At 37.7% G+C, this 21,429-nt stretch overlaps 1 protein-coding gene across 2 annotated transcripts; it reads right to left on the reverse strand.

Annotated features, from left to right (window-relative positions):
* Positions 1-243: 243 nt before the first annotated feature.
* On the reverse strand, positions 244-14,332 carry LOC119787515 (zinc finger FYVE domain-containing protein 1-like). Of its 2 annotated transcripts, none has more exons than XM_038291419.1 (11): positions 12,963-14,330; positions 11,247-11,751; positions 10,457-10,671; positions 10,225-10,331; positions 10,024-10,132; positions 9,810-9,907; positions 8,362-8,479; positions 6,495-6,665; positions 6,093-6,273; positions 5,877-5,990; positions 244-1,982 (listed from the first exon to the last, which is right to left on the reverse strand). In XM_038291419.1, exons 1-11 carry the CDS (start codon positions 13,470-13,472, stop codon positions 1,750-1,752), a joined length of 2,361 nt encoding a protein of 786 aa, XP_038147347.1. In that variant the 5' UTR covers positions 13,473-14,330; the 3' UTR covers positions 244-1,749. The 2 variants fall into 2 exon arrangements, with proteins under 2 accessions (XP_038147347.1, XP_038147348.1); XM_038291420.1 differs by lacking the exon at positions 244-1,982 and adding an exon at positions 4,759-5,156 and having other exon boundaries at positions 12,963-14,332.
* Between the last annotated feature and the right edge of the window lie 7,097 nt (positions 14,333-21,429).

Raw genomic sequence — 21,429 nt, forward strand, 5'->3', positions numbered from 1 at the left:
CAAGGAGTTGTTAATGTCGATGTGTATTCATTTTTTCATCAATTTGTAGAATTAAGTCAATCAGGTGTTCTGTCAGATGAGCATACCCAGTCAGACCAGCATACCAATAGTCAATACCCCTTATCCTTTAGTTTTTTAAGAAAAATAAACCTTAAACTACCTCAACGGGCGTGTATCCCTTTAGTCTTGTACAAAACAACCACAGACTTTTTGAAGTCTATGATGATCTGACCTTAAATTTTATTTTTTTTGTACATGACTAAAGGGACACAATCCCGTCAAGTTAGTTTAAAGTCTGTTTTTCGTACAAAACTAAAGAGATAAACACAAATCTGACATCTTACCAATGCGTATTAACTATGGGTATGCTGATCTGATACAACACAGGAAGTCTGGAATATAAATGCCCACCAATGCTATTGATCCAATTTAAATTTGAAATAATTTATCAAAGAGTAGGTAACTTATTCAATTTCTAGAAGTATGGTACTCAGTTGCTACCTCAATGGCAGCTCTATCGGAGTCAAACAGTGACATAGCATTAACTCTGAAGACATTAGTGCTTTCTTTTCAGCTATACTTAAAAACGATTTGTTACTTTGTGTTGGTCTATCATGAGGAATCCCAGTAGAAACGGATGTGACAGTATGTTATGAAATGTTTTAAAAACATTAAGGGGTTTTAAATACTTTTTCAAGGCACTGTACTATTGTTCAGTTCTGAACAATGAACAAATATTATGGATGTTGTTAAAATCTGGCATGTCATTATCTATTAACCTGAGCAAGAAGTAAATATATTGAAATGCAAGCAAAAATAAAATGTTAATATAAGATCCAAACATATTCTAACATCTACACTCTAAAATGCCACCTGGTTAGAGAGATGATGAGGTTTATTCAGGGATATACGGTATATCCCATTTCTGAACAAGTCAAAAGGCCATAGATCTCTCAGACTAAAATGCCAGAAAATGTGCTTACAAGCTTTTTTTTTTTTTTCTTTACATGATGAACACTAGAATATTTTCAACAAGTATAATCAACACCTTTGTGAGTCCATACAACCACAAATAGCATGACATAAGGTAAACATTGAAGTTGCACCTACACAATGACCTGAATACATTTTGCACACCAGATATCCAATATCTGACCCTACTGCTGCAGAATTCAGCCCAGCTTGGGTCAGTGTTCTTCCTCTGCTGGATACCTAAAGGTTGCCATGTTAAGCAACAGCCTATAATAGCTGCAAAAAAGACTTAGTGCAAAAACTAAAATCCTGCAATGCATGCATGCAACAAAACCCGCAGTTATGCCTTCCAAAATACAAGATATCACACTTTTACACGCTCAACATCAGCAACGAGCAACCCAGATACACATTGCTGGAGTTATACTCACAGCAATCAACCATCCTCTTCTTCAGTCCTTCCAATGATGCATTTTGTTTATACCCTCTAATAATAGAAAAATACCTTGACGGCTTTATTTAACAGAAATGTTGTGGATTTTTGCTCATTATGATTGAAATATGAAGCTCAAATTCAGTTGTGACATTCAGTCAGTTAACCCCAGATTCTGTGTGTTCTAGAAAGACCACAGGAACTCTAAATTCAACTTATCTAAAATATTAAAGTATTCCCTAAGCTTTCCTTTTCATAGAGCAGGTGTACACCTAGACAGTGACAGACTGCCATCTGGGAGAACGCTTCTCTCCCGATGCTCAGGGGACGGAAAGGCAACCACATCAAAGTTCTCCAAGTTTCTGGTTGCAGCCGTCACACACGCGAACAGGGTGGTCCCAGCCCCGGGAAGGGACTGCTCGTCGCTGTGGAGAGCATTCGTCGCACACTCCTTGGCCACAGGCACGGCAGTGGTGCTTGGAGAGCTTGGCAGTGAACTCACGCTGGCAGTTGTGGCACGACAGGATGTCCTGGTCAGGCACCCAGTAGGCTGGGCGAGCTGCGTCTTTTACCAGGCCTGCAGAAACATTTAGAACAAAAGATACCTGTGATAAAATACTAAGATTTCTTCAACATTACATTAGAAAGATTAAAATTATGGCTAATTTCGCTTGGAAAAGAGACCAATATCGAGATGGAATTTAGTCTGTCTGGTGACATAATATAGAGGGTTAAAGTGGACAGAGAAATAGCCACTAACTCCTTCTCATTTTATTTAGAAATATTTCAGACCAAACAGTTGGATTTGCTCAACCAGTAAACACAATTCAAGATGTCATTTATGTTACTTCTGAAATTTCCAGTAAAAATATTAAGCTCAGAATCAACTGAGATAAAAGGTGATTTTGTTCTTGCTCACTGTACAGCAGCAAATCAGATTTCAGATTCTCTACAGGCTCCGCCCTCATCCAACCCACTTAGAGTGATTGTTTAAGGTGTCAATATTTCAATTTTATTTTAAATATAATCATGACTACATAAAATTAATGAATAGTGAAATACTTACATGCAATTTAAATACATTTATTTGAAAAGATGAAAGTTCTTTTTCATTATTTAAAATGTGTACTGAAACTTTTAAGCGCACATTTAGTTATCAAACAGGACATTATGCCTCAATTCCTTGGTATAGCAATTTAATTTGTTTTTCTTTGATCCTCCACAACAGAAAGTATTAGAGCTGAAATACTAGTTATAGTGTATTAGAGAAGAGTACATTCTTCATAAATGTTGATTACATACTGTAACCCCATCGAAGTCTATATGACATGGAACTATTTTACATTTTGTCATATTCTAACCATCCATCCATCCTTTTTCTTTCCACGCTTAATCCCAAGTGGGGTCCTGAGGGGTGCTGGTGCCTATTTCTGGTGGGCGAGAGGCAGGGTCCACCCTGGACAGGTCGCCAGTCCATCACAGGGCGACACAGAGACAAACAACCATTCATGTAAACACTCACACCTATGGACAATTTAGAGAAGCCAATTAACCTAACAGTCATGGTTTTGGACTGTGTGAGGAAGCCGGAGTACCCGGAGAGAACCCAAGCATGCTCACGGAGAACATGCAAACTCCATGCAGGCCGGGAATCGAACCCAGAACTTTCTTGCTGAGCAGCCCCATATTATCAACAGAAAAGTCTATTTATTTAATTGGGTTTAATGTGATAAACCAACACAAAAAAGTGCATAAATCCACAGATTCTCAATTGGACTTAGACAGAGCTAGGGCTGAAACAATTGATAGGATTAATTGTGATCATTGTAATAATACTTAACTAATGTATAACTAATTTAACTAATTTTAATCGTTAACTTAAGTATATAGACTGTAAAGCATGCCTTTAGACGACAGAGCAACAATTTTAGTAAAAAATTCTATATTTATTTTACCTTTAAGATAAACAATATTTTCCTCTGTCAGCATGCTCTATCCATAACTCCTCATGTGAAAATGTTTTAGTTTCACTGGTTTAATTTTTTTTTTTTTTTAAAGGCTTCTTTAAGGAACCCTTGGCTATCTGATTATTTATCGAATAAAAGAAAAAAAACAAAAATCAACAGATTAACTGGTTTGCAAAATAATTGTTTGTTCCAGTCATAGACAGAGCCATTCTAACACACGTAGTTTGCTCTAAACAAATTTTTCACCTCTGTTGTAACAAATCAAGGTTTCAAGAACTGACTAAAACTGTGAAGCATCAAATTAACAGTTTCTCTATTTGCTCACTGGAAGTCATGAACTCTGAGCTGAAATATCCCAACATATCCTTAAATGTATGCAATACTTTCTTTAATTTAGATGTACAAGCTATAAATAACCTGAACTGATTTTTGCTGAGTCTAAATACAGTCACTAGAAAATGACTCATGATGCATAAGCAGTGTTCTGGTAGAACAATTGAGCAGATTTTCTTTTTTTTTTATCATTATTGCTTGGTCTGGACATTAACTATTGAGTTAAATCAAACCTTTAGTAGATAAGATGAAAATAAGAAAACATGTGTAAGTAGACTGTCTAACGTTGTTGTGATTGGAGCAGACCTTGCTCTGAGGTATTTTAGGCTTAGTCATTGATATACAGACGTTTTCAGCAGGATATCAGGTTATCAAAAACAGATTTATCTGAGCCCCTCAGTTGTATATTTAGGCCAACACTGGGCTAGCAAGCAATAATCTAATTAACATATGAAAGAGGATATATAGTGTTTAATAAATAAATAAGATCAGGGAATGTTTTTCTGATGTAATCACTGTTTCTGACACAAACTGGTCTGTGGAATCTGACATTATTCGGGTCGTTGAACATCAATTAAACAATATTAACATATTATCACTCTGTTGAAAGCTGAAAATAGATCACTGATGTCTAACTTGCTGGTTTGTCATTCACAGCAGGAAGTCTGACAGAATGAATGAAGAAGAACTCAACTTTGTGGCATTTCACTTGTAAAATTAGCATGGTTTTAGATTCACTTTATCACAAAAATAAACATGTCTAAAGGCAGATTGGCATCAGAGTGTGAAGTGCTTTTTTAGGAAGGTACTTTCCTCAGAACTAACTTCGAGTGGGAGTCCAGAGCACTGATTATTTCCAAGAAATCAATCCTTTGCTGTTGTTTGTTTCAGCCTTACAACCTCTGGTATACAACTTTCAGTTGTATATCCTGAAAAACTGTTGAGTTTTTTTAAGGCTTCAACCCAGTATTTATGAAAATCTTAAAGACAGCTATTCACATTAACAGCAACTGATTGAAAAAAAACAAAACTCTTTAAGAAATAAAATAATACTCAGTTTCCTTTTGAGATTGATAAGGTATTTATTTTTTCTAAATAAAGTGTGATAATTCTGACCCTCAGTCTTCACCGTACTGTAAGCTGTTTGCAGTTTGGGCCGCATGGGGGCAGAGTCTGCAGCCCTGGTGCTTTGCTGCAAAAAAGGTCCTGGTTTTTAATCCCAATCCTGGGTCTTTCTGCAGGAGTCTGCATGTTCTCCTTGTGAATGTTTGGTTCTCTCTCAGTTTTTTGCTTCCTTCTTCAGTCCAAAAACAGGACTGTTTCAATCAGTTCATTGATGTTTGTACGTGTGTTTCTGTGTTGCCCTGTGATGGCAACCTCTCCATGATGCACTGCTGCCCATTGCTTTAAGACAGACCTCTACTTTGACTTCAGCTTCACCTGCTTATAGACTATAAATATAAAAAAGAAAAATGCCACAAAAATAACCAAAAACAATAAAAAAAAAGAATATCTATGTAAACATGTGTGTATGTACATTAACACATGGTATTTCTTCAATTTGAATAATCTCTAACCTTAAGATATATTTTCTTCTTTAACAGATTCAGCATATTTCAGCTACAATTGATGTTGGTTTAAATACATCTCATTAAAAACATCAAATTCCCATTTAGGAAACAAGCTTTACAGTTAAGTCAGGGGAGTGGCGGCTTAGTGGTTAGGGCATAGGGCTCCTGAGATTGGGAGTTTGATCCCCCACTCCCCCAGACTGCCACTCTGGGTCCCTTAGCAAGACCCTTAACCCCACACTGCTCCCCGGGCTGTGCACAATGGCAGCCCACTGCTCCCAAAGGGGATGGGTTAAATGCAGAGATAAATTTCTCCAATGTGAGATCAATAATGTTCAATTTATTTATTTATTTATTAAAATAATTTCTTGCTACATTTCAACAAGTTGACATTGATTAATATAAAGTTAAGCTGTAAGGAACCTAATATTTATTATTAATTTCAGTTTTACTTTACAACCAGATCTATGCAAAACAGATCTACAAAACTTGATAAGCACACAAAATGAACTATGTGACTCCGCCACAAGAGGGCGTTATAATGCCTTTTTTATATCTTGCATGCCTGCGCAACCTTATCTGATTTTGAGCAATACATACCAAGTGGGATGTCAATGGCAGTAGCCACGACTCCTATGGTGTTGGTGACAGCTTCTCCAACCTTTCTGGCCAGAGTCCCGCCTTCTTCTTCCTCAAGCTCTGACGCAAGTATTTCTGAACAAAGAAGAAAAACCAGAATAAAGCTGTGCTCACATAAAGATTAAATACCAGCATAAACAAGAAGACAAATGACATTTGGAAACACTGTGCGTGTACCTGCATATGAAGCTCTCTGCTCAAAGCAGACGTCACACACCCTGACAGGGGCAAGACCCCAGCCTCTCTCAGGGACGGGCGCAGCTTTGGACGAACAGCCGTCACAGAACCCCTCCCCACAGGCACGGCAGTGATGCTTGGTGTCATTATCCTGGAAGACCGTGTGACACTTGTGGCACATCTTGTACAAAAGAAAGAAAGAAAACACGTGTCGTTATTGATCAAGAGCAACCGGGAGGAGGGTGCAACCTGCAGTCTACGCAAGTTTCATTTTATGACAGGCATGCATAAGCTGTGCAACAAGAGCACAGCACTGCAGAGAGTAAACATCCCTCTGGACATGAAAGTGTTGACTTGGCTGCTGGTAGCGGGTGGCAGAGGGTGAGTCTGTGTGTCACTCACCATGATGAGGGAGTTGGGTTTCCAGTAGGCTGGAGCGATCTGATCTGTCAGCCAAGAGGTGACGGCCTTAGCAGGTTTCACGCTGAGCTCTGATACCGACTGGGCCACTAGATTGACGCCATCGAGAAGCCGCTGTGCAGCATTGTTGTTGTCCTTTAAAAAGCCGTCAGACTGCAAAAAAAAAAAAAAAACAGGATATCAATTTTAAATATCACAATATCTAAAGGTCTATGAAATAATAAAAGGAGTCAGTTGGATTTTTTAAAATGAGGGTCTGTAAAATTATGAGTTATATTTCTATTCATTTAGCTCATTATAGCTATCTAAAATTTTTCACATTTAACATTATACAAGAACATCTCACAAGGGATCATTGCTAATACTCCAATCATACTCCTCATTTGCTTTCATAGCCAGAGATTGGCAATATATGCTGTCTTTGATAAATAAAACTAAAAGCATCACCTTCCTACATGTTTGAAAAATCTACCATTATATTAAATGATTATCAGCTAAATACCAATATGGTCGCTGGGGGACGACCATGACTTAACGGCTAAAGCAGCATCACTGAACACTTCATCCAAATACATATTATATAAACTAGATGCAAATCAAGGGAGATCTGTGTATTTCAAAGACTAACAGGAGAGACCTTTAAACTGTTTTTGTACTACTATAAAAAGTTATGTTTATTCTGGTTTCTGGCTGCTTAGCTATGGCTCATCAATCCGCTCATCATCCGCCGTGTGGGGAGCAAAAGTAAGGATTTTTCAACGGTTGTGCAAAGACATTGGACACGAGAGATCCCTGTATTTTCCAGGTCATTTTCATCTAAAATTATCATGGCATATCAGCTGATCTATCAGTTTTTATATGCAACATATACCTTGATAATCGAATAAAACAGTAACAAACAATATACCTTTCTTGTGAAGGAATGCACTAGGGCCATTTAACCTAAGGCTCTTAAAGCTCTAGAAAATTATTTAAATTTAGATTTTCCCAGAATTTGAAAAAAATTATCAGAATTTTTTAGGGCTGCAACTAAGGATTATTTAGCAAATTAATTAATCTGTCGATTATTTTTTTTCTATGAATCGATTAAAATCGGATAGCCAACAGTTCCTTAAAGGTACCTTTTGCTAAACGTTTCCACTTGAGGCGTTGTGGAAAGAGCATATTGACAAGAAATTTTTTTTTAACCTTAAATTCAAAATATTTACATTTTATTTTACAATTTTGGTATCATTACTACTCAAGGAAGGTCACTCTGTCAGCTAAAGACAAGCTTTAGATTCTCTACACTCCAGTTAAGGATTAATTGATTACTATATTAGTTGAAGATTAGTTCAATAGTCGATTAATGATGATTAATCCAATTAATTGTTTCAGCCATAGTATTTTGACATGATGAAGTAACAAACACACTAATTTTAGTAAATTTTTCCAGTATCTTAATTCAAATAATTAAAAAACAATGAAAAAACTGATCCAAGAAAAAAAAAAAATGCTTTTTTTTTCATTAAGCACAAAGGTACGTATCAATTTCTTAATTTTCTGTCAAAATGTAACATTCAAATAAAAAAAAATCTATTGTTTAATGTTTTGTAAAAAGTCTGATATTGTTTAAATATTCTGAAACCTATGACCAGAAAAATAATGTTCCTTTGACTTATAGAATATATTATAGAACATATTTCATACAGAGCAATTCTCCTCAGAATTTAGCCTTTCACAGCGCTGAACATTTCTCCATTTTTCTGAAACTCAAAATGAATTAACATCTTTCTACTGAATAGAAGAGAATTATCACTCATAATAACGTCACCTCATTAAATGTTTTCACTTAAAAGCATTTATTTACCCCTGGCCAAACATGTTGGATCTCAGTGCGAACGACTGTATCCACAGGGTCCTGGTTGCCATACCAGTACTGGCGGCTTCGGTAGATCACTCCACAGTTTGGACATTCAATAACATACCTAAACATGTAGAAGAAGTAAAAAAAAAAGAACATTCACTACTTAACAATTGAATGTGCTTACAAAACAGGTTGTTTGCTGGAGGGTTTATTTAACAGGCACCTGTGCAGCCAGCGTCAAGATTTACAAAGTACCCGCAGCAAGCTGTGCAAAAGTTTAAAAACGGTTTGATCTTCAATAAAAAATAAAAAAGGTTACAATGACAATTTTGGGTTCTTGATTCGATAGAAGTTCAATCTTCTCTGGAGAAATGTAGGCTACCATAAAGTGTGAGGCACTAACCCTGCAGCTGGAGCAGCTGTCTGAAAGAAGGCTGCTACAAGAAAGAAAGAATTGTGAATCTTGGAAAGATTTCCAGTTGCAGAAAAACCAAGACATCCACCTATCATTTATTCAGGTCTGCGCAGCAGAGTAACGTTGTTTTGGCTTCCATGTCCCTCAGTGCATCGTCCGGGCGGACAGAATTTCCGCACTGCGCACCTAAGAAAATTTGAAACGACTCGCACAGCTGTGTGGAAAAATATGGTGGATGAGCGACAACTCTCAGGGTTATCGAATATAAAGATCTAGAAACATCTTGGGATTTAGCCCAAAAATATCACAATCACCAGACTGTGAATAAAACTACTGTCACTCTTGGATGACACCAGAAGGCTTTAAAAAAGTAGAAATCCTCTGAGATTTCTACTCCATTGTTTAGCGTGATGTTGTAGGCTTGTGTTTTGTGTTTTACACGCCTCCCCAGAGCTAGCCATAATATTAGCTACAAGCTGTATTGAGTAAAAAAGCTGCAGACTGCACACCTGTTCGCCACAGAGCGTTTGTGCCTAGAACATAAACCAAGCGTTACAGTTTAAAAACCAGGACAGCAAAAAGCTGCAACAACTTCTACAAGAGGCACCTTAAATTAACTATTACAATGATGTTTATTGGTTAGAATTGATTTCCTCACTATGTCTATGTAGATCTTATGAGTAGATCTTTCCTTTAATACTTGGAAATCAAATGCAGGTACAAATTAATGCTGGACTGTATTTAAACGAAACAGCTAAACATAAAGAGGCAAAAAGGTGAACTTAGTGTATGTATCAAAAAGACCTATAAATAAAATGAACTGATTAACACCATTATTTTACCAAAGTATAGAAGCAGTAGGAAAAACCATACTTGTTTGTTTTTTATTAAATCCAGTAGATAAAGTCCAACCAATGAATAATGCTTTAGGTTATCACACGTTTAGGATCTAATGATGACCTATGTCTGGAATAATGACTAAAAGCATTGAGATACAGAAAGCCTTTCCTTACAGGTCAGATTTATTGCTACTCACCCAGACCAGGCGTATCTGGCCAGGCCCATCCATGGAGAGTCTGAGGAAGCTGAAGTCTTCGGGACAACTATCATTTCCTTCCCTCCTTCATAACAAGCCTAAGACAAATTTTTTTTTTTTTTTTGAGATACATCTAATAAATAAATCAAACACTATATTTCTGTGTTGTGTTAAAAAAGGAAATAATAAAGCAGGGTGGAGCCACTATGCTTACCTTACACGTATAAATGCGATTATCATACTGAGCAGAGTAACGGCAGCGTTGCTTCGCCTCATGGTACGACCCTTCATGCAAGTGGTTCATACTATTTTTGCATCCAGATCTGAAATAAATTAGATTTTATTCATTAACTTTAAATTTAATGTTTTGGGGAAGGCATTTTTGAAATTTTTTTAGAAGGTAGAAATGACTGACCCACAACTGAGGCAAAAGCTGGAACAGGTGAAGTACTCATCAGGGAAGAAGCAGCTTTGTGTTGCAACCTCACCTGCGATTTCTCCATTAAAGCGTTCACTCAGTGCCTGTATGCACAGTGAGGAAAAACAAAATCTCTTACAGATATATTACAAGGATCAGCTTAGTCTACTGAAGCAACTAGAGAGATGAAAGAAGAGTGATGAAAGAGTCAGCTGACATGCTGCTCTACCTGCAGGGCTTTGAAGATGACGCCTGGGGCACGAGGCGAGCGGGTGGCATTGTTATCCAGGAGCTGATCCAGTTTATTCTGCAAGCCCCGAAAATCAGTGGGAGGACTGAGAGTCTGTGTGCCCCAATATTGGACGGAGCTGAAGGCTTCCGGAAAACGGGAAAGCTTCCTAAAGCGCTCCAACAGCAGCCGATCCACAGAGTCCGACGATTTATCTACAATAAAACAAAGATGGTATAAAACATTCATCAAAGTGAATAAGCAGTATTTACATTATTTCAACCACTCATTGTGAATCAACATTTTTTATTTCTTTCCTAATGCAGTTTTCCCTATAGAAGACATTTATGTTTGGTTTTTTTTGCACTAAAATCTAGATTTTAAAGCAATGTAAACACTCCAACCATGTTTTGAAACAAGGTTGTAAAATAAATATAATCAACAAAAGAAAAATAACCATAACCTGGTAATAATCAGTTACTACAATGCTGCTTCAATCAATCCATTTGCTATAACTTCAAATGGGTTATGTGGTCAGAGAGTTTTTATTGACACTTTTAAAGTCCTGTTCGTTCAACATAAAGTAATTGGTAAGTCCTCAAAATGTAAAATTAAAGCTCCTGTACATGGTCCAAAAAACCAAAATATTAACTAGGAATCAATAACATCTAAACCTGAGATTTATATGGCTTGATAATTTAGTAAAAATACTTTGAGTAAATAGACAGAAAGACATATTACAGACTCGTAGTATATAGAAAAAAACTGTATAAATATGAGGATGTCTCACCTGAACCCAGGAGCTTGGTGTGGACAGTTTCATGGAAGATGACCACAGCAGGGCCCAGGGTGGACAGCGGGACATCCAGGCCACAGCGAGCCGTTGTGGCTTTTAGCTCCTTAGTGAAATGCCTCAGATAAGCATCAGAGGCATCGCCGAGGAACTTGAAAAGGTCGTCGTGGAGGCGGTCGGCATGAGTGCGATAAATGATGAGATCTGAAATGGCGAGCACCTTGAGAAGTAAACGAGTTCTTTGACCCTGTTTGGAGCTGTTACCAAGCAGCCCCTCTGTATCGATGACCACAATCTTATGGATGGGGTCAAATGCTGCCCATACACCCACTGTGCAGGACTCCTGAGTGGGGGAGGTTTTGAAGACTTCTCTGCCCATGAAGAAGGTGTGGTTCAGAGTGTGGGATTTGCCCTCCCCTGTGTTACCAAAGATGGAGACCACCTTCAGCAGTAGATTGGGGCTGCAGCCAAGAGCCCTTATGAATGAGGCTTCATCTTTTATCTTGAGGGGAACAAACAAAGAACATGGAGTATTAGCAAATCTAGGCCTGACAGAAAAGGGGCCGAATAAACACAAGTAGGGATTTACTTCCTTACAAAATAACCTAACTGTTGAATAAATAAATCAACATGTGCATTAGCTTGCTACTGCTTCATAGCCTGTTAAGGTAAGCTGACGGGGAGATGTTTCTGCATACAGGGTAAAAACAGAGGATTTTTTTTTTTATGGTTTGGCATCAAGATGCCCACCTGAGAGGGAATTTATCTCCAAGACACAAACTTTTAAATACAGGAAGTAGTGGGATTGAACTACAGAGGACCAAGGAACAATGGAACAATTCATTGGATTTATCAGTTATTGAAAAATTCATCTAATTTAGTTGCTTAATCATCAACTTGAGTATAGAGACTCTAAAACATGCCTTTAGCTGACAAAACAACCATCTAGGAGCAGTAAATATACAATAAATTTAAAAAAAAAACATATACAAACATTTTGCATTTAAGATAAAAAAAACAAACAAAAAAAACGTTCTTAGTATATCAATATAAACTTTCCAAAGATCCTCAAGTGGAAATGTTTTAGGTTCTACCTTGTTTAAATTCAGTGAAAAATCTTTAAGAAAATTCTGCCTTCCATTGTTAATCAATTAATAAAAAAAAAAAAAAAAAACATTGGCAGATTATTCAATAAGCAAAATTATCTTTGGTTGCAGCCCTGGTAACAATAAAATGTTTCCCTTGGTCATGCTGAAATTAAGGAATTATAAATAAACATGCCTAAAAAAATAATTAATTAAAACACCTTCAATGAGAAATGTACCCAACGATCTAAAACAAATTTAGAGATGAACAAATGTTTTTTTGTTTTTTTTTCCCAACACAACATAATGTTGTGTTTGGAGACCAAAGAAAGGGAAAACTTTAGTAACTCAGGGACCAAACCATCAGAATTTTATACTCTTTAATAACCTATAGATCTTTTTTTTTTTCAAAACTGATCTACTCCTCATTAAATGCCTAATAAAATGTTAAATATGCAACTTCAGTGTGGAAAAGAAATATCTAAAATGAAACACTGAAGTTGTAACGGTTTTAAAAAGCTAATTCACAGTCAGTCTATAAAAGTTAATCAATAAATTTACCAGTGAGTTGAAAGAGCAGCAGTGATGGTAAAGGGATTTAAACATTATTCGCATTGGAAGAGCTCACCTGCATTTTTTCATTCTCGTCTACAAGGAGAAAGCTGGACACCTTCTCCAGAAGCCTTGTTCTCTCGGTCGACTCGGCCACATCTGGGCTCTGAACCGGTGTTTTGGTTGACGTTTTGGAGCTCCCTTCAGGAGGTTTGGGTGATGGAGGATAAGATACGAGCTGGTGTTTTTTCTTGCTACTTCCACTGTGGGTACGTTTCTGACAGTCTTGACACAGATTCAGTTTACAATTCTGGCAGCGAACGACAGACCTGTGGCGTTTGCTGCTATCCCCGTTCCCTCCTTTGCAGTTGTCACAGTAAGGAACATGCCCAGGACCAACAGGGACCCGATCGTGGTTCCTTAGGTGCTCCTGACGGTGGAGCTCCAGATCACACCTGACACACTGAAGAGTTTTGCAGTCATCACACTCAAATGCAGCCTCTTCAGAGCCGCTGCAGGAATAATTCTCCTGACATATTAAGCTTGTATTGACTCCCTTTTCAGATGATGAGCCATGGCCACTCATTGTTTATTAAAAGATAACCTTTAATTCTGATTATTACTTATTGCAACAAGTTTGACAGAAACAGAAAATGGCTTTAAAGATAAAGTGAAATGCACATAAACTAATACTGTAATGCTATTAATAAATAAGCTTATGACATCTGCATGGTGGTAGGTTGAGCTGCACTGCCTTTAACAAGTGATAAAAACTTTAAATTAGATTTTAAATATTCAGAAAATGACAGTGCAGCTAATAGCAGGGCTAACAGATATAAACACTAACAGCTAGCTTGTTGAAGTTGGCATTTACCTTAAACTATATGACTATCTTTCGATTTTACAACTTTATTTTCTGACTAGATAAATGTAAAACTTAGATAAATAAAGGAAAAATTAATAGGAGAGTACAGACAGTACCAAACGAATAACGGGAGCTTTTTGTGAGAGGAATAAATATGTAAATGTTGATGCTAGATAGCAAAACAAAAATGAGCAGAGATGCTAACTGCTATAACGCGATGTGATGAATTTGGCTTAAAAGTAGCCTTGTTTAGCAGTACGTGTGTGAACTTTTCCTCCAAAGAGAAGCAGTAAAAGCTAACGCTACACGTCCAAACAAGCAACTAGCTCCCTGTTTGTCAACTGAACTGAAGAGGTAAAAAACTAGCCGGGGTAAAAGAACCGCTGATAAACACGGGTTGTTAAACTTTACAACGGGAGGAATATCTACAAAATTCCCTTGTAAAATTCCTTTTAAAGGCTTACTGTTTTTGACTCGTTCCGAGCAGTGTCATTGTTTTGTTCTTTAGCCCCCCCTCCCTTGCAGATGTCAGTAGCTATGTTGTGTTGCTAGGTCAGATCAGCTGATTTTTCTTCTTCTTCTTATAGAAATTTTCATGCCGGTTGTCAAAAACGTTAGGTGAGCATTACCGCCACCAACTGGTAAGGAGTGTGTACCACATGGCAAAAAAAAACAACAACTATATCCTGTTAGACAATTCAATCTGTTGCAAAAACTCAAATATAACCTGATTCCTTTTGCAGTAAATCAGCAATTTCCAGTTTCATTTTCATATTACTAAGTTTCCTAATTAACTTGTTTTCTCTGAATCAAATATTTCCCATATAAATATTTTCCATATTAAAAAAAACGACCTACTCAATCCTTTGTGTCCTATTCTAAGTCGTGAAATAATTATCTCTTCTCTCCAGCTGATCTGATTATTTGAGGCAAGGGAAGGTGAAGGAGGAAGTAGAGTACTGTGGCATGATGGGAGATGTAGTTCAATATGTCATGCTGGGTATTGGACACAGATTCACCATCAGAATGCATTAGTTTCACGTTTTATTAAAGTACTACAGTTACCAACTCAAATGTGTTTTATTGGGGATTTTTGTGATAGATCGATACTATGTAAAACATTTGAAGGACAAGGAGAATTTGGACGTTTTATAAACAAAAATGTGAAAAATGGGATGGGTATTTTATGAATGTTTTATTTTTGTTATCAACTTGTACTTATTTATTTCAAAAATAAATTCCTTCTTGTAATAAAGGCAAATGTGTAGAGTACGTGGCGGAATCCCTGCAACTCAACTGGAGTAACCATGGGCTTCTTCACTGCTTCTCTGAATATTATTGATCTTTTTTTCCAGCATTTTATAGTTATTACACTGTCACAAGTACAGGGCAACTAATTGACTCACTGCATTTAACCCATCCCCTTGGGGAGCAGTGGGCTGTCATTGTCTGGCGCCCAGGGCGTAATCAGGGGTTAAGGATCTTGCTCAGGGACCCAGAGTGGCAGTCTGTGGGAGTGGGCCTTGAACTCCAACAGACTGAACTAAGCACAATGCCTAAGCAATCAAACGGAAGCTAGTTTCAGCATCTTGTATCCAGGATTTTGATCTTTTGGTCATGATCCATATTTCATGACCATGAGGGTAGAACCCTAGGAAGGAGTAGGATCTAGAACTGAGCTCTCTCTTCACCTTAACAGATCATTGGAGCGTTCTCATTGTAGCAGCAACACTGGAAATTTAACACCTTGATTTTGCCATGTATACATGAATACTGATGATGTATGATCAGACATAGCCTGCTTTTCTCACTCTATCTGAAAGCAAAAGGTTAACATCTAAAAAAAAGAGTATTTCTTTAGAAAAAAAAAACATTTTACCATTAGATTGATGATGATAATTATAATATAATTCCTAATTATTACTTAAATATGTTTCAACATTAGTAAAATCTTATATACAGAACTTACTCTTGATGCTTTGCTTTGCTGTTTCATATTATTTCTGGCTTTTTGCTTTGCGTGCACTGGTTGCATGCACTGAAGTGGATGTTACAGCTTTCATTCTAGTCTAATTTTAACAATTGTTGTTGAAGTGCCTTTACGGTTGTGTTTAAAGGCAACAGAAAAAGTATTATCTGCCCAGCTTTGAGACTTTGCTGAGTCATCGCTCAGTACTCCATGTGATTCTGAGCTGTGATCCTCTCATCTGTCCTGCCTGAAGCTCACTGATCAGCTATAATGTGCAATTTTGAAGGTCAGACCGAGGTCCAACCAGAATTTTGGAGGAGGTTTGCAATGTGGATCGGTGAAATCCTCATAAAAGAGATGTCATGGAAAGATACCAGGTTGACCAGGGTCAAAAAAAACTCCTTACAAATCTAATAAGGCACAGTGATAAGCAAATAATTAACATTCTGTGTATAAAATTTTGTCAAAATCACCAGGACCTGCTGCATCTATTAGTTTGATCATTTAGAATTCAATAAACAATACCTCTAAGCTGGATAAAAATGAAGATTAGTCCTACCACTGTAAATCAGCTACATTTATAATTAGATGAAACTGATTATCATTCTAATGAAAACATAAGATGCCTTCTGTCTCTATTCCCTAGTGCAAAGGCAGTTTTGACAAATGGAATACAGACCAACATCTTTAATCAAGACAGTTAGAGCATAATGGTGGATAAAGAGCTATTATTTCACCCCAAGGCGTCAGCATTGAGACCAATACTGATTATTCCCCACATAACTTACACATGTAAGATTTGAAAAATACTAAATGTTTTATTTGCAGAAGCTGAGAGTTGAGAGCAGCTCAATGATATAACAGAAATGATAACTAAAAAAACAACTTTAACAAAAACAAAATGTCAATTAATTAAAAGAAAACTACGTTTTTATTATTTAGTAATTATAAAAGGACTATAGATATGAAAATCAAAGTTGATAGGATAAATGTGTAGAACGGGTACATTAATGCTGCGTTCACACCGGACGCAGGTGGTGCGACAGAAGCAGCGAGTTTACATGCAGCAAAAGGTCCCGCGGCGCGTTTTGAGCAGCAGGCGCAGCGCGTCTGAGCAGCTGAAGCAGTGAGTCGGGCGCGTTTAAGCATCTGACGTGCGTGACGCGCCGCAAACGCGTTGCTGCTCTAGATGGAAAAATTTAATTTTTGCTGCTCGACGCGCCGCGTCAACCAATCAGAGAAGCTGATCTGGGAGCTGGCTGGGAGAGAGACACAGCGCTGATGACACAGACCGCTCTGATCACTCCTCTTAAACAGTTTATTAACGCATAATTAACTTAAAATGCATACATCTGCCGGCAGAATATGTTCGCTTTAATTATTCTGGTGCCTGCAGATCGGATTATTTAGATGAAAAACACCTACCAGCCGCCACGGTGAACCGCGAGGAGGCAACCCGGCCAGAGGCTGCTGTTGAAGGGATTCCTTCTGTCGGCGCACCGCCGGTATGTGGGGGTCTGAGCGGCTCCGACAGAAATAACATTGGGAGGCAGGAATGTAATCTGGATGAACTGACTGCACTGATTAAGTTTTCAGGTGTATTTTCTCACTTAAAAACATATTAAAACTACTTTATTCCCACTGATCACAGCAAATATAGCTGCTAGGCAGAGAAAGGATAGAGTAGCTCCGCCCAACGCGCGTCAGAGCCACTTTTGCACCGCACAGGCAGAGCAGCAAAGCTGCTTCAGCCGCACGTCAGAACTAACTGGTACAAGCAGCAAAAAGGAAGCAGCAGACGCGATTTTGCTGCTTTTGCTGCGTCCGGTCTGAACGTAGCATTAGAGACTGCTTGCACTTTCTAGAACAATACACTAGGGGGCAGCCTAGAGACCTTGTGTATACTTGCCAGCATTTACCATCAGAACTGGGCTACCTTAAAGCTAAAAGTCTTATTTCTGAACATTTTGAAAACGAATATAAAATTGCACAGGCCTATATGGACAAAAATAACTACTGGCCTGCTATTAAAAATGAGGACTTTAATCACTGCAAGCATTTTCTCTGTTTTTACAGTTTACAGTTTTTACAATTCTGTTGTTGAGGAGGCTAAAAACTCTACCAGTTTTTTCATCTCCTACTTCTCATCAGGATCATGACATTAAAAACGTCTGTAGCTTGGGTTTTAAAGCTCAAAGAACTCCTCCTTCAGCCGTCTCAAAAACGAAAAGAGTTTTCTGCCATGAAGCATCAGTCTACAGATGATGTAAAAATTAAAGGGCAAATGGTTTCACAAAAAAATGCAGCAATTTAAAGCTATGCTGAAAAATCAGTGTTTGAAATTTGAAGATCTGACTACAGCAGAGCAATTAATTATTCTCTTTGAACAACAGCATAGGTTTGGAGCAGAGATCAGTCACTCAGAGCCACAAAACCGTCTGTAAAGACAGCCAGCTGTACAGACTAGATCCAGTGGACGATAATGGAGTCCTCAGAGTTGGCGGACATCTTAAAAGAGCTGCTATGCCATCTGAAATTAAGCATCCGGTCATCCTGTGTAAAAACATGCATGCAGCAACATTAATTCTGCTTTACATTCACCGTCTGCTTGGTCATGCAGGAAGAAACCACATGTTGGCCATGCTCCATCAGAGATACTGGATAATCAATGCAAACTCTGCTACCAGAAAGATCCTGTCTGACTGTATCACCTGCAGAAGAAATAGAGGAAAGCTTCTGGAACAAAAATGGCAGACCTGCCCCAGGAAACGGTAGCACCAGATAAACCCCCATTTTCAGATGTTGGTGTAGATTATTTTGGCCCCATTGATGTTAAAAGAGGCAGAAGTCTTCTCAAATGTTATGGAGTATTATTTACTTGCCCAACTAGTTGTGGCGTTCATTTAGAGGTGGCTCATACCCTTGACACTGATTCTTGCATTAATGTAATCAGAAGATCCATCTGCAGGCACGGTCCAGTCTTTTCCATCAGGTCAGATAATGGCACAAATTTTGTGGGAGCCAACAGAGAACTAAAAGAAAGTCTGGCTGCCTTAAACCAGAGCAGAATCCAAAAGGCTCTGGTTCAGGATGGCATAAACTGGCATTTCAATATATCTGCTGCTTCACATCAAGGGGGCATCTGGGAGCGCTTGATCCGTTCAGCCAGGAGTGTACTCACCTCAGTTCTAAAACAGGTTGTGGATGATGAAACACTACAAACTGTTTTCTGTGAGGCTGAAGCCATTTTGAATGACTGACCAATCACTTTGGTCTCTGAGGATCCAAATGATTTAGAAGCCCTCTCAACAAATAACATTCTGACATTAAAGAGGAAACCCGTTCTGCCACCTGGACTGTTTCAGAAACAAGACCTGTACCTCAGGCGTAGATGGAAGCAAATACAGTATATGGCTGAACTATGTTGGAAAAGATGGATCTCTGAGTGTCTGCCATTACTGCAGGAAAGACAAGTGGATGAGACGGAAAAGAAACATCTCTCCTGGAGACATTGTCCTGATCGCAGATGCTACCGCAGCCAGAGGATGGGGAGAGTCCTGGCAGTCAAAGCTGATGCATGAGGCCTGGTTCGTTCAGTGCAACTTCAGACCAAAACCAGTGACAAAGCTCTGTCTGCTCCTGGAGACATCCCTATTCCTTCACAAAGAATAATTAATGTCTTTGTATTAATATAGTATATTCTTGAGTGTGTTAGAATAGCTCCTTTAGTTAGAGATATAATTGTGATTTAATGCACAATTAGGGGCTGGAGTGTAGGAGCTATCTCTCCATTTTTTAGTTAAATCTTAGAATTTGGATTATTTATTTTGATTTGTTATTTACAATAGGATTTGTTTAGTCATTCACTTAATTAGTTCATTAATTTTAGCTTGGGATGTGGGTATTTCACAGTATAAATAGCTAGGTCTTAGGTAGCTCATTATGCATGGGTGGTCATATGGTTTTATTACCAGTTCTCAGTCTCAGTTCTCAGTTTTCAGCCAGCACACAGATGCCGATTCTTAGACATTGAACTTCAATCTAGAAAAGATAGGACGGAAATGTGGACCTGACTTGGGTTAAAAAAAATACTGCTTAAATGTGGAGGTAATTCCTTACCTGACTGTTTTCTACAAATAGCTTTTTTTTCATCAGAAACAGTCAAAATGATCACCAAATCACCATGATCTACCAAATGATTATCAAACTAAAACAACCAGATTAATGCCCTTAATACCAAACACAGTTTATGCAGCTGCAAACACCATGAGGCCACATTCTTTGGTGTTCATGGTAAAGATTTTTACAAACCCTTTAGATCAATGTCTTTTATAGCAGCAAACAAAACATGGAAGAACCTTTGGAACAACCTACTCTTTAATTCAAGCACATTCACCATCACTATTCACCTCTATTTATTTTACTAACAGAGTATATTTATTTGCTTTGGGTTTTTTTTTTTTTTGTAAACAGCTCCATCTTTTACATCTTTTTTTTATTTAGTGCATTTCCCTTTATTTTCAGTTGGTAAATAGGATGATCCATTAATGGAATGAATATTTCTACCTTTATAATAAGATATTTAGGTATGCACTTGAAATAAGAAAATGAGGCTGGGAAAGAAATTAAAGATTGGAAATGCGCTCCAGCTCTACCTTCCATGTTTACTTCCGTAAACACAGAACACGCTACCTTGTGACACTTAAGTTGAATGAATTCAGCTCACACAGGAGATTACATATTTGAAAATGTGATCAACCACGCAAAAGAATCAGATTTCCTAAAAAAAAAATCAGAACTGTGTATTAATGCCTGCAGTGTGAACGTAGCCTTAAACTTGATCATCCAGACCTGACAATGGCTGAGGTTCTAGATGTTAATTTAAAGCTGCTTTATCTATTCCAAAACCAGTTTAAATGTGAGTTTAGGATCATCAATCCATTTAATTCCATTTTCCCCTTTTCCTCTGATAGAATATAGAGCCGGAAACATTAACTAGTTGGTGTCTGCTAAAAGGAGTGAGCAATGCAACCCTGAGGGACCAAGTATAGTAGATATATAAATGTATAGTATAAAGAGAAGAAAATCACCTTAAAACCAAGTTTTATTCAAACTAACATTTGACATTAACATTAATTTTTAATTATCCTACCTTATTTGTTTGTTCTTTGTATGTCTCAGTGTTGATGTCCTGTCTGCTCTGCTGCTTAACTCCCAGATTGCCTATAAGGTCAATAAAATGAGAAGAACTGCTGGAGGAACGTCTCACTGTCCTTTTTTAAGAGCTAATTTGTTTTGACACTGAACGGTGACAAGAACAATTGTTCTGTTAACATGACTGTCAGGTCAAACCCCCCCAACAGAGAAACAATAATAACAACCAATCTGCCAAAGCGCTGTACTATAGTAATATTAGGACTCTTGCTCCATTTGACTTCAGTTTGGTTTATTTATAAAGAATCAATTTACAACAACTTATTTCAAGACACTTTACCAGAAAATACAAACAGATCCTGTTCACATTACTGCAATGAAACCTTTATTATAGTGAGAAAGAACAGTTAAAGATAGAACGACAGGAAGCATACTTAAACAGAACCAGACCCAGTAGGGGAATTTAATATAAATCAGTCTTAAAAAAAAAACAAGTTCAGAAAATGTTATCTAAAGGCAATTAACATGACAATTTTAATACAGAAACATGTAACA

The sequence above is a fragment of the Cyprinodon tularosa genome, unplaced genomic scaffold (assembly GCF_016077235.1).
Source record: "Cyprinodon tularosa strain WSP-4 unplaced genomic scaffold, ASM1607723v1 ctg3, whole genome shotgun sequence".
Classification (NCBI taxonomy): domain Eukaryota; kingdom Metazoa; phylum Chordata; class Actinopteri; order Cyprinodontiformes; family Cyprinodontidae; genus Cyprinodon; species Cyprinodon tularosa.